Raw genomic sequence first — 13,908 nt, forward strand, 5'->3', positions numbered from 1 at the left:
CGGGCTGGGGACTCGACCCCTTCCCTGGGCAGCCCCTTCCAGTGCCTGACAGCCCCAAGGGGAAGGAATTTTTCGATCAGGGGATATCCAGCTGCTCTGTCAGCAGCTCCTTCTCCAACAAAAGCCTGTGCGTGCAGGTACACCTCAGCCTTTTGCTGTTGGGAGCAGGTTCCATCGGGTACCTGCGAGTGAGAGCGGAGGAGCTGCAGGCAGCATCCAGCGAAGGACTCGGTGAACTTGGTTTTCCATTCCTGAGGACAAGTACCTTTCCCAAATAGGAAGGCCCATGGCTTTGAAATGCAGCAGGAGCTTATTAATTGGAACACGCTGAAGCTTTAGGGCTTTTTCATGTCTTGAGGGAGGAAGGCTGGGGACCCACGCAGGAGAGAGCTGAATTACGGCCGGCAGAATGCAGAATATTTTATTTTAAAACACCACCTGAAAAAAATACCGACTGTGCATTCTTCTTGATGGTTTTTTTGCCTGTGCTACAGTAAATGGTTATACTGGGGATGCACAAGGGGGGCTTGGTTTGGGTTTTTTTTTTAAATTTTACGATTTTTCATGAGGCTCAAAACCCAAGGAGCAGAAGTCGAGCAGTAGTGGTGGGGAGAGAGAGAGTGTCATTCTGGATCTGAATGCCAAGGTGAAACATCTTCATTCTTCCAGCCAAGGACAAAGCTGTAAATCCATTGTCAGAGGAACCAAACGCAGCTGGGAAAGGAGCGGGGGCTGGACGGGTTTGTGTCCCCTGTGAAGAGCCGCGGTGAAAAATGTATTGTTGGTTCCTCAGCGGTGCTGAGGGAGAGAACAGGGCTTTCCATTGATCAGAGGTTTGAAAAGGTGGAGAGCTGCCTTTTACGTCTTTAAAAGCCTCTCTTCAGATTTTACCCTCGAGTCTGAGACGCGAGCTAGCAGCACGTAACAGCGCTGACGCAAAGGCAATGCCAGCATTAGTAAAAATCCCGTCACGAGAAATTGTGCCGCGCCACGTTTGTGTGGAAGGGATCGTTGTTCGAATCCGGAGGAAGTACTGCCTGAGTCTGGCGGGGGTCACACGGGCCTCTCTGTGCTCGTCCCACGAGGCACCCAACCTTTGTAAGCTCTTGCGCTGTGTTAACTCTAGAAAGGGACAAAAAATAGCAACGTAACTTTCTGAAGTAGTGGACTTTGCAGTTGGGTTTCCGTGGGAGAGTTTGAAACCTTTAAGGGAAGATTCTGACTGCAGTAGTGAGTTGAACTGGTTCTACAGTCTCTTTGGTCAGTAGAGCTCCGGAACACGGTTGCAGTAAAGCCCAAGATATTACAGAGTGTGCAGTCCTAGTTTTTTTGCGAGGGACAACTCCCCGAGCGCTGAGAGCTGGACTTCCAGCGCAGGCCCTTAGGCCTCCTCCATACTTTCCCCAACGACCATTCCCATCACCGGGCGGGGGCCGCTCAGCGTGGATGCGTGCATTAGCAGCGTGTTCTGGGAAAGGATGCGTAAATAGTTTTTTGGTAGTATCACATCAGCCTTGATCTGAATATTTTAATTGCAGACGATGAAGAGAGAGACCTACAGAACGACCTCGTTGATTACGGCAAGCCACGCTTCAGCGACGGCGTTCTCTAGGGTCAGGTTTCAGCGGGAAACGCGGATGAGGAGAGATCTCCACGGAAGAACTCGAAGTGCTGCAAAACCGAACCATTGTCACTTCAGGTTCTTACTTCACAGGAAGCTGATAATTGAGTGATGGGTGTACGCAGTCGGCCAAGTGACAGAAGGAAACCGTTCTGTACAGGTGTACATAGTTGTACTATTGCAAATTGTATTAAAACTACATTTTTGTTGTGACATTGAGCCAATTACTTAGACTGTACCTTATCTGTAATAATCTCTACATTTAAAACCGGTATTATAAATACGGGCTGAACTGTTCCTGCAATTTAGAAATCTTTGTAAACTGGAGAACTTGTACAGTTTGTATCTCACGTAACAAATACACTGTGGAAGCGATGTACAGCCAAAGGACTCCTTTTCTACAGTAACACCTGTATGAGCAACACTACTCCCGCATTTCTCATGAGTGCTGTGGGTTTGTATTTTGCAGGCGAGCTCTCAGTTGAGAATGAAAACTGAACATTTAAAAAATTGCTCCTTCCTCAACATAACTGAGGAAAGGCTGTGAGAGCCTCTGGAAGCAAGTACCCTGTTAGTTCTCCTCTACAGCGACCCAATCTTGTAGCTCGAGCTGGGAATGGGTGATACCAGAATTTTAATAATTTGATACCCCCTGGAAAAGTTGTGTAACCAATAGCTTATTTTAAAAGGGAATAGAAGTAATCCAGCACGGCTTGTAGGAAATTGGGTGTGTGGTGAAGAGAGCAAGCGCGTTAGTGCGCGACAGACCCCTCTGCATCAGCTTTGTAGGAGCCTTCATGGAAGGACCAACCCTCGCCCTCAGCGAACATGCCAGCGTTTTGCTGCCTCCAGAGCGTCCATCCTGTGTCGCAGTCACTCGAGTTAATTTATGATTTAATACTTTGATACAGATCTCTCGCCATCCGCCACATTCCACGGTTTGATTTTCTATAGCGGAGGGTTTGTAAGTCAGATACTTTTTTGTATTCGGTGCTTAAGCACTTTCTGAGTTGCATGGAAGCGATTCTGTTGCTCTGCAGTAGTGCAGATGCAGGTTATCGAGCCGGCCTGCTTCTCCAAAAGGGCTGCTGTGGAAAGAATTCTAGGGCTGACGACGTGGGCGACTGTACTTTATCTCTGCACTCAGGTTCCAATTCGAAGTAACAGTTAAGGTTTGCTCGATGCCAGCTCAGTGAACCTCTTAAATAAATTCCAAGGGTCAGACTGTTCGGTTCTGGCTACAGGGATCTTCTACCGCTCAGTCTTCAATACAGGAGAAACGAGAACTCCACACGCTGGCCATGCACATCAAGGTGGGTTCGTGTTTGTTTGTTCGTTTAAGGCTCGAGCCCTTCATTCTGCAGTGCTGGGAGGCTGCTGGGGGCGAAGCCCTGTGCATGGTGTGCTGTGCTTTCAGCTGAAAACAAAACGCTGAACCTGCTCAGAATTAGCGGCCGTACTAAGACCACAGGATAAGTATGAACTTGTGCGGGATTCTGGGAACAGCAGTCTTCAGGGCCTGCTGTAGTTAAGCACTGCGATTTTTCGTTTGTCTTAAAATGTAATTTCACCCTGGATTAGGTGTTAACTTGATTCTAATGAGAGCAACATTTATGGGTTCTAATAAATTAAATTGTTTAAAGTATGGGAGGCTTCTGGCTTTTTTTTTCCTTTTGACTTTTTAAAATTGGATGACTTCAGGCTCCGCAGAAGTCGAGGCATTTGATGCACCAGCACTGGTGACCGCTGCAGGGGGCAGCGAGGGAGGCACAGTGCAGGCTCCCTGCCTTCCAGCTGCTTTTCATCCGGGGCAGCCCCATTGCCCAGCCAAACGCCTGCCCCAGCTCCCGCACCGGCACGCTCGGCGGGAACGCGGGCAGCAACGCAGGCGGTGGGTTCTGAGCTGCTTCTACGGGTACGTGAGAGCCACGTGGCGGTACGGTGGAAGTCTGCCTGGGGTCTGCCCTCGTGTTTTGTGTTTGCGTGCGTACGGTGGTGGGGCACGCCGGGCAGCGCTGCGTTCCACCCCGAAGCCCGCGCGGCCTCCGGACGAACACGCTCCCGCGCGGAGGCCAGTGACTCTGTTGTTGTGAAATAAATTAATTATCCTGGCTTACAGCGAGGAATACAACGGGCCAGAGGCCGGGGCCGAGGCTCACGCCCAGCTTGGTTTTCAGTGGCTCTTGTGACCGTACCCTGACTCAGCCTAGTGTTACCTTTCGTTCCCAGTAACAAGATGGGGAGATGGATAATAAAATTTTATTTTAGCTTCTTCTCATCTAGAATATTAAACCATTTCATGTTATTCCTTTTAGTCGGTACAAGTGTGGTTTTTCAAAACAACAGCCCAAAAGCCCCTTCTATATCCAGCAGAGTTTTGCTCCATGAGTGCCCTGGGCCCCTTTTGCTGCCTTTGCCACCACACGTGCGCTGGTGAGCGGCAGGAAGGATTCCTTAGCGCGGTTCTGTCCGGTCTGATTTTGCCCTGTAACCTGGTCATGTCTGTACGATGCAGGATGACATCACCTGGCATTCCTAGCCCACATCATTGGTGAGCTGACCCTGGGGAATCCGTGAATTTTGTAATTAGTCTTGCTGTAACGACTGTGCATAAGCCACTTCTTACCAAGCGTAACTTCTCCTGTTTTCCTGTATGCTGGGGGCTGCCTCTGTATTTGGCACAGCCCCATGTTAAGATGTGTCTGTACGATGCAGGATGACGTCACCTGGCATTCCTAGCCCACATCATTGGTGAGCTGACCCTGGGGAATCCGTGAATTTTGTAATTAGTCTTGCTGTAACGACTGTGCATAAGCCACTTCTTACCAAGCGTAACTTCTCCTGTTTTCCTGTATGCTGGGGGCTGCCTCTGTATTTGGCACAGCCCCATGTTAAGATTCTTCAGCTCTAGTAAAAAAAAAATCAAACGCTGTTCGTCCCAGCTTTCTGTGCCTCGCTGACCCATCACCCTTACCTGCCGCATCTGCTACCTCGCCTCTGCCACCACTTGGTCTGGAAGGGCACACGCTCGTCACACGCCCCACGCTCGTCACACGCCCCTGCCTTCCGGCGCGTTTGCCTGCGGCAAGCGACCCCACGCGAGACCACAGCAGCGGCCAAAAGGTGACAAAGCCCCCTGCGGCTCCCTGTGCTGGGAAGCATCCCCAAGGCTGCACCCACCTCGCTTCCAGGCTGAAAGGGGCGAGGCAAGATGAGGACAATGACTGTTTCTCGGGCTATCTGAAGGTGGTAAAAAGGCAAGAGAGCAGCCCACCGGCCACTTGGTCCCAACCAGCACACTTGCTTGCTGCTGGTGTTCTTCTGTTCTATTCCCTGAAAAATGGATGCTCAGAGTTTCACGGCCTATTTCATAATCAGCCAAGGAAGGGGGAAATACAGAGTTACGAAGGAGAGATGTGAGCATCCATCTCGGAATGAAATTTAATCTCTGGTTTGGTTGGTGCCCCCTTGGTGGAACGAGCAGCGCCGCTCCTGATGCACCCATGGCACTCGGCGACGTTTCGACAACCGGCACCTGAAAAGTGCAGGGAGACTCGGACAGCAAACTCCCCGGAACGGTAGGCTTGTTTTGCCTTTATAGTTTGGGAAAACACTTGGCTAAAGTACAGCCCCTATGGAAACACTGTTTGATCTTAGCGGGTATCCTTTTAAGGAATCTAATTTAGGTCAGCAAGCACTTCACCCTTCGTTATTTAGTGATCCAATGTTTAAAGAATTTTATTTCTAAGGGGAATTGTTCTGTCAAACAAATTCCACTTTAGTGAAAAAAAAAAAGAAAAAGTCTGCATTCTTTTGGGAAACTGCCAATGTTTTTTGAGCAATGTTCCTTGCTTTTTTTTTTCCCCCATGGTCGGTTTGTTTGTAGGTGGCTTTGTTAGAGCTGTTTCCCAAGCCATCTCCCCTCTTGCATACGGCCCCCGCCGCTTCCTCCACCCCCCCGGTCAGTCCCGTGCCACCTTCTCGTTCCAGTTCCTCCTTGCCATTTTTCCTCGCTGCCCTCCTCCTCCTCCTCACGCCATGCCAGCAGCCTCTTCCAGACTGCGTTGACAGCGGGGTCATCCCCTGCAGCTCCCTGCTCCTCCCTCGTCCTTGGGCCAGGCCTCCAGACCTGCAGCACCTCCTCTCCCGCTCCGGGCCTCGCTCCCAACAGCCCTTCACCCGCTGGGAACCGCTCCGCTGCGGGACCTGGGATATGTGATTGGCATTGGTCTCTAACCATGCTTGGGCTGGAAAAGAAATTCCAACGTCTGAACAGCGCAGCTGAAGATGCAAGATGACGATTGGAGGCGCCTTCGTTTTTCAGGAATTCCTGGAGCTCCTCGTCCTCAACTCCATGCAAGATCCGATCACTGTATAATATCCTGGGAAGCAACGAGTCCCGCAAGTTGAATCCTACTTTTTAATGCTGTCGCAAGGGTGAGAGGGGGTAAAAGCGGATGATTCCTAAAGCCAATGTGCCCAAAGGCAAACAGAGCAGCCCAGGGAAGTGGGGCTTGCTTCAACTTCACATGCCGCTGAAGGTCACCAACTCCAAGTTACCCGCACGGGGTTTCATGAGCCACTTCATGGTTTCTTTAAAAAAGCACAGTTTGCCATCGGCAATCCGCAGCTCTCAGTCAACACCTATTTCAGGTACTTCAGGTGGGGGCCCAAAGAAGTGATGAAACCGTGGCTGCCTTCAGGGACACAGAAGAATGCGTGCTGAACACAATGAACAGACACGGGTTTTTCTAATAAAGTTCTATCAAGCACTTGCTCACTGTCTAAAAACATTAATTTAAAATATTAATCACCGATCTGCCACTTCGCGTGACTGTACCCCATATAGTCAAAAGACAGGTTCTGCTCAGCACCGCTATCAGGGCTTATGAGTAAAAATAAGAATGACTAACCTATCCTGATTTTGTTTTTAAAAAGCAATTTGGTAATCCCTGTGCCGTTTCTGCTGAGCCAATACCTGTTTCCATGGAAATAGCAGCACACAAAACGTTGACACATTTCAGCGGGAGCGAGCTACTTAAACATCTGCTTCCCCGAAGCCACCAGCTAGACTTCAAAATAAACCCGGCTCTCACATTTGGTGGAACTGGTTTACAAGAAAAATCAAACAAAGCAGCTTTAAATGTCAGCCCAGCCCCAGTCTTCCCAAACAATCCAGCCGGCCGAGGCAGCACGCTGCTCACCCCATTCCTGTTCTGAGGCTCCCGTTACACACAACTTCCACCCAACACGGCAAGGCATTTAAGGAGTCGTCTCTGGAAAAAAGCAGCAAACAGCACCAACAAACCTTTTCCTAGCTTTTCATCCAGTTTTCCTACACACTTGGAAGAGCTTCACGTCCCCGCACGATTCTGCATCGCTGAGCGCTCCACGTGGTCACCGGTAACAGAATTTGTGGTGAAGATGAGCACCTACTTCTCACCGAAGCTGCACTCCTGGCTGCAGTGGTGTGGAAAAGCCAGTCTCTGAATGGGATTCAGAGGAGATTTAGTTACTAGCGATCGCTTTAGCCAGCCAGGCCCATTGCCCGTCCAGATGCCATCTTAGCTGAATTTTAATACAATACTTTAAACTGAAAGAAAAAAAAAAAGGGGGGGGGGGGGGGGGCAAAAAAAAAAAAAAAAAGGGGGGGGGGGGGGGGGCAAAAAAAAAAAAAAAAAGGGGGGGGGGGGGGGGGCAAAAAAAAAAAAAAAAAGGGGGGGGGGGGGGAAGGCAAAAAAAAAGAGAACATCAGCTGATAAAAAGGGTAGAGCATGCTTCGGCTGTGCTGGAAAACTAAAATTACTTCAGCTACTCCATTTTTTCCTAGAATGATTTCCTATCAGTGCCTTCTTTTCCCTACCCCTGCTTTTCAAGCCCATGAAGAACAGCTCCACCCTCCTGTAACGCTGCAAACACACCGCCCTGGCTTAAACGCGTTTATTGGAAAATGGGCTTCCTACTGACTTGAGATTAAAGGCACAAAGAGCAGCACTATTCAAAAGCAACACAAAACGTTATTTACTGTCTTACCTTTTTCCCAATCTACACCCGAGCATTAACTTGTGAGACGCTGCTGGCCAACAGCCTTGCTCTTCCTTAGGGATGTCACGGATCTTGAAAAGTGAAGAACATTTCATTTTCACAGGGTTGAGGCAAACAGCATGTTTGGTGTAAAAGGACCTTTTCTGCTAAACCTCGATTTCCCCCTCTGCCTCCAATTCTCCATCACACCCTACCCCCCCGCCCCTTAAATCAGCTTCGTCCCCGCTAGAGGGGAGCGTGGCCAAAGACCACCAAACCCGTCCCTCGACCTACGCCAGAACTCCCGGTAGCACCGTTAACTGCTCCCTCTTTGCTGTCCTCATCCCCTGCAAGTGTCTTCAGCCAAGACAGAAACCTCAGGGATACAAATTAAAGTAACTTTTAAAAAAAGTAAAGCTTGGGAATCTTACCTGGCGAAACGCAGAAGCCTGGTGTTTCATGAGGACACGAAGCAGCACATGATACAACGGTTTTGACCCGATGTGTTACAAACCGCGATTGCTGACATTAATTATTACAACAGAAAGGTCGTGTGCTTCTTGCTTTGTAAGCTACGCATTCTTACCTCCGCCTGGCACGCTGTCCGGATACATGGCCCTGTGCAAGGGTACCAGCCGGATTATTTCTGAGCATGCAGAATTTCATCTGCTAATAATCTTCACGGCAAACCTAGGAAATTGGACGAGAGAGAACAAATCATCTTGGGCTGTGCCTAACAGACGTTTTTCACGTGTTAAATATGCTCCCACTTGGAGCTGTGATGGAGGACACAGGAAGGACACTCGCATCAAGGGACTCGCTCTCGGAGTATCTGGAAAAAAACCCCAACTTTTAAAACATAAGGAACATCCTAACACAATAAATATTCCTTTTGTACTTATGCTTTGGAAGCAACTGCAGTGACATGTGAATCCCTGTCGGGGCTAGCCGTGACTCCACACGTAGTCTGAATTAGCCAAACCATTTTGCAATACATCGAAACATTGCAAAAGTTTTATTAAGGGGTAGCCCAAAGACTTTATCCTCCCTTTCATTCCCTACCCTTCCGTTTTTCAATCCACTAATCAAAATCGTACAGAAAAGTTGCAATAAGAGGGAAACCTGGTTACGTGGGGAACAGCAGACGCGCGCGCAGTGACCGTGAGCAGCGCTGGGCTGATCCCTGGCACGAGGGCTTTGACTCGCACCACTCAATGCGAGTCCTACCGTTCAACTCCAGGTGCTTCGCAGGGGTAATTTGCGAAGCATCTTAATTGTTCTGGGCTGCTTATTACAGCTGATGGGAAGGAACAGCCTTCTCCAAATGGAGATTCAACTCCCTCTCCCGTTTTCCATGGAGTACCGGAGCGCAGGGCTCCGATTCAGACATCTTTTGGGCCCCTCACTACAAGAAAGATGCTGCGTTGCTGGAACATGTCCAGAGGAGAGCAACCAAGCCGGGGAGGGGTCTGGAACACAAGTCATACGAGGAGCAGCTGAGGGAGCTGGGGGTGTTTAGTCTGGAGAAGAGGAGGCTGAGGGGAGACCTGATGGCCCTCTACAACTGCCTGAGAGGAGGCTGTAGGGAGAGGGGGGTCGGCCTCTTCTCTCTGGTAACAGGCGATGGGACGAGGGGGACTGGTTGGAAGCTGCACCAGGGCAGGTTTAGGCTAGACATTAGGAAAAACTTCTTCACCGAAAGGGCTGTCAGGCTCTGGAATGGGCTGCCCAGGGAGGTGGTCGAGTCCCCATCCCTGGAGGGATTTAAAAGAAGGATGGATGAGGTGCTGAGGGACAGGGTTTAGTGGTGGGATGGCAGGGTTAGGTTAAAGGTTGGACTCGATGATCTCAAAGGGCTTTTCCAACCAAAGTGATTCTATGATTCTATTCTATGATCTAGGCTGAGTGCCCCGAGTGAGGCGGGATGAACCTGGCGAACTGAATGACCGCCCTACTCAGGCCTTGCTTTAGTAAGCTCATTTTGTTGGGCCCAGCTTATGATACCCATAGTGAGGGCATCCAGCAAACCAACTTCCGCCGAAGGCATGCATACATCCTCCAAAAAGAGAGGCACAAGTAGCATTTATCGTCTCAACACGTACACAAATTTGGAAGTCTTCCATGTAATTCAACCCCCTTCTGCTCCCCGCTGATGCCACTTCCGACGCCACGCACAGGAGCTATGCCGTGACCGCCACCTACGGCACCCCCGTGCCGGCTGAAGTTGGGCTGATGTCAACCAAGAAGTTTTGGGGGGGGGGGGGGGGGTGTTGGTTTGGTTTTTTTTTTTTTCTGAGATAGGAGCCAATGTAGCCTGGTTATCTGGACTGCAGAGAACTTAGTACCATGTTACTTTCCTTGCCATCCCAGGCTGGTCATTGGGGTCAGCTTCTCCTGCTCCTAGTGGACTTTTAACCTTGCTGTTATCTTCTATTACAGTTGGTGATTTCTGTTTTCTGATGAATATGCATTCCAAGAATTCCGTTATCCATCTCCAAAACTGGTGAAAAACTCTGAAAGCTGCATGGGTTGAAGGAATGCACGTGGCAGTCGGTGTAAAGGCGCAAGGACAGCCGGCCCCGTGGCAGACCCCGGGGTGCCTGCCTTCGCTGGGGACAACCCCCGGATTCCGGGATCCGGTAGGACGGGGTAATTAAAAATATAACGCCGAGTGGGGCAGCAGGGTTCCTGGATGAATTGCTTTGAATGCATCGTGAATTATCTGCATCCATTTAAACAGGGTGATCTCTGCTGATTGCTTAATTAAAAAGTAACGACACTTCACAGCTTCAAAGCACGGTACAGCTATAAGCTAACGAACATACACCAGTCACGCGAGGGTTTAGGAAAATGCCGAATTCCTCAAACACCGAGAGCTGATACCATACCAAAGAGCAAGAAAATTCTTGCAATTGTCCCACTGCCTAAGAATTTCAAATGCAAAATTACAGGAGAACAAAACACCTCTAACACTGCATGAATAACAAAACTGTAAATCCCCCAATCAGGAAAGGCTGTACTTTAAAAGCACTCACAGGTCCATGTAAATGAATGCTGGGATGCCAAAAATATTTTGCCCAAGGTTGAACTGAGAAAATACGTATTCCCAAGTTATTTTTGATCAGCAAGTGATCGCAATACTTTGTTTTTATGCCCAGCCCTGAAGAGAAATCTGACTCCAAGAGACATTAGCATACAGACGGGATGTGAACTTTCGAAGCTTATGCAACTCTTACTCCATTACAGACAGCTCAAATCAATTAGGTTGTTAAAAATCAGAGAATAAATCTTTGTTTCAGTTTAAAATGAGTACTCCCTTATACCTCAGAGACAGACATGAAATTCGAAGCTGGTAAAAATTCAGCTGCTTGAGGAGGGGCTAAAAAACCCCAACCCCAGAATCACTCAGCGTTCTCTCTGCCACTGTTTTGCTCCCTCCCCTCCTCCTTGCTTCAACGTTTCCTTCTCACTCGCTCTCCCCCAAAAAGGCCGAAGAGGAAGACTAGATTTCCCTCGTAAGATGGTTTGATTCAGTCCTCAAACCTAGTAAGTGTGAAATCAGAGGGGTGTTTATCCTGCTTAGTGGGAAAAACCTCAGCATAGCCATGACTACGTGAATTCCAAGTACCTCTGCAACGAACAGAAGGAAAACAATTAACAGTAAGCTGAAGACACTGCTGCCAAGACTGAAGGGTGACTTCAACAAGCATGAGAAACGCAGGCGCCTACCATGAGCAGTCAAAGAAATAACTCGGTTTAGTCTAGTTAGTCCCAACTGCCCAATTTTGCGGGTTTTCAGTAAACAGGCTTTGCTAAAGCTTTCTCAAAGTGACATGGATCCCACAAAAGCCAAGGCTCACTGATGAACCTGTTTTGGTTTAAACATTAGGGAAGGCAAACAAACCGACGGGTGGTATCTCACCAGAAGGTAAAAAAACAGTTCTGTATGAAACAAATTAAAAATAACCACATTTTTCAGGATTTTAATAGCCGCAAAGAGCATTCTGCTTAAAATACTTTGAAGACTAAACTGACAAGACGAAAACAGATACCAAGTAACGAATGGTGTATGTATTTTATTAAATGTTATTGTTTTACATTTCCATATAGACAGAATCATAAACAGTGACAAATCCAAAGCCTGCAGAACAAAGGCTCTCTTGTAAGCAAGTATTTTGCAATAGAACGTTAAATGTTTTCGGCAAACCACAGCATGATTTGCCTGGAAAATACACAAGGTTGACGAGACTTCACAGACGTTGTCGAGCACTTCTGCCTCAGTTTAACATTAGCACACGCAGCAGACCCTCCGCATAAGCAATTTTTGAAAAACTCAAGTCATAAAATGCCACATTAAATCTAACCCTGCCCAAATTCAACAGAGGGGCTGCCAGAGGCCAAACCAATACAAAAAGAGGAAGAGGAGCCGGGTCTTTATCTGTGACTTTATGGTGCCTCCACTAATGAGCGCTTTTTTCTGCACACATAACCATTTACTGCTCACTTCCAACTCTCGTGGATTTGCCTGGAGAGGGACACGTGTGGTGCGTACTGGTGGTGTGAGGAGAACTCGCCTCCGCTCCACGAGTTCTCCCTTTCCTGAATATCTTACAGCGACTCAAGAACTTCCATACTTGCACATACCCCCAAAAGCATGAGGACTGTGTTCTTCAACCTCTGCATGCCACAGGAAAAGCCCAAATTTTATTTGAACTCATGACTTCCTATGAGCCTAAAGCTGTGTTTCTCAGGTAGCAACGACAAAATTGTTAATACAAGCAGTCCGTCGTTAACTGTGCTCAAACCATGGTGCGCGCTGCCAGCACCGCTTGCATATCCTCACAACAGCGAATCAACAGAACCGATTGACAGCTGCCAAAATGCCCTCACGAGTTCCCAAGGCAAAGAAACACATGTAATAGCGTGCATAAAAGGTTTTCTTCTATACAAATATATTTAATACCATTATTTTGTCTGCATATTGGAGAAAAGCTGGATTGAAAAGTGCTATTTTACTCAAAGCAAGGTTTTTGAGGTCCTGAGTTCTTCGCAGAATCCACTTCACTGTTCAACACTGGCCTCTGAAGTAATTCTGCATTGGACAACCTTCTGCTCTATCCGTATTACGGAGAATTCCAACATGCCATAAATCTACCTGTTAACTGCAATCCTTATTGCAGGATACATACAGAACTTTAAGTAAGCTGGGACCCTTCTTTGAGGAGAAAAACCAGAACAGCGAATAGGATTAAAAATCTTGCTGCAATAAACTAGAAAATGTGAGATTGGGTGCTTTGTATCATTATGAAGAAACAGCACAGGGTTCTGCGCTAGCTAGAGCTTCCTAGCTGACTCCAGGACTAAGGAGACCATATTTCTCTAGGACAGCAGTGGTTTAAATACAACAGAAAAGGAAAAAAAAAAACCAAAACACAAAGAATTGGGGGCATATATACCTACTTACAAGAATGCAGGAGAACTTTCAAGCCAGCCAGAAACAGGGTAATGATCTTTATGCAAGAACTTCGTGCTGACACATTCTTCAACCTGTATCAAACTCTTCCCAGGTAGCCACAATAGGATTGCCAGCATGGATACTCCACAGTTTAACTTCCTACGACTGGACTTGACCTCTTGTGGATGTGGATTTCTGTCCCTAGAAGACTGGTTTACGACTGTAGATTGTTCAGCGATGCACTGTGCTAGATCAAACATTCACAAAGGTTCATGTAAATTTGCGCTTGCCTTTGTTTCTGCAGGGGGATGCAGTACCATATGAATTCTGATTCCCGTCAGCTGAAGTGTCAGCAGCGAGAACAGCAAGTCTATAGCTGTTCCTGGACAGACAGATTGGATCGCAGACGTCTAGGCACGAAGGAGCAAGCATAGCCTGGTAGCTGCTTCTCATGTAAGTCAAGTGCATGGTTGTTTACCTATTAAACACAATTTATTCCCTTCAGAGAAGCAAAAGAAACAACAATTACTGGAAGTAGGTAAGTTTAAAAATATAAACCCAAACAAGAATTGTTTTGTTTATCCAACAACTCTCTCTCCCTCATGTCACAGCTGTTTTCACTTTGGCAAAACAAACTGGATCAAACCGCTGCGCTCAGAGTACCAAGAGGTATCTGCAAGAAGGATGCTGAAATACTAGAGGGAAGTTAAAGGAAGACACTGCCCCCCTGCCCCAAATTCTTTCCCCCTGAAAAAGCAAAGGCCACGAGGCAAGATTCGGGATTTTAGCTTATGAAAAATAACTCTGA

The 13,908-nt window shown here is 47.9% G+C and overlaps 1 protein-coding gene and 1 long non-coding RNA gene across 7 annotated transcripts in view; one reads left to right on the forward strand and one right to left on the reverse strand.

Moving 5' to 3' along the window:
- Window positions 1–3,288, forward strand: part of GOLM2 (golgi membrane protein 2) — an 18,447-nt gene extending 15,159 nt beyond the window's left edge. For 2 of the 3 annotated variants that reach the window (XM_035890196.1, XM_035890198.1), the window contains one exon: window positions 1,539–1,996. In XM_035890196.1, the coding sequence (XP_035746089.1) occupies window positions 1,539–1,612 (74 nt within the window). In that variant the 3' untranslated portion in view covers window positions 1,613–1,996. Of the gene's footprint in view, window positions 1–1,538; window positions 1,997–2,090 lie in introns of those variants that run through there. The other variant, XR_004841434.1, reaches the window with a different exon arrangement.
- Window positions 3,289–5,473: 2,185 nt separating this feature from the next.
- Window positions 5,474–13,818, reverse strand: LOC118451863. 4 transcript variants are annotated; one of them, XR_004841439.1, is made up of 5 exons: window positions 13,110–13,818; window positions 8,232–8,335; window positions 7,655–7,737; window positions 6,600–7,107; window positions 5,474–6,318 (listed from the first exon to the last, which is right to left on the reverse strand). It is a non-coding gene; the product is annotated as an uncharacterized LOC118451863 (long non-coding RNA). The 4 variants fall into 4 exon arrangements; XR_004841442.1 differs by having other exon boundaries at window positions 6,930–7,107; window positions 13,110–13,810; XR_004841441.1 differs by lacking the exon at window positions 5,474–6,318 and having other exon boundaries at window positions 6,418–6,728; window positions 6,826–7,107; window positions 13,110–13,813.
- Between the last annotated feature and the right edge of the window lie 90 nt (window positions 13,819–13,908).

This window comes from Egretta garzetta, unplaced genomic scaffold (assembly GCF_000687185.1).
Source record: "Egretta garzetta isolate BGI_Z169 unplaced genomic scaffold, ASM68718v1 scaffold862, whole genome shotgun sequence".
NCBI lineage: Eukaryota > Metazoa > Chordata > Aves > Pelecaniformes > Ardeidae > Egretta > Egretta garzetta.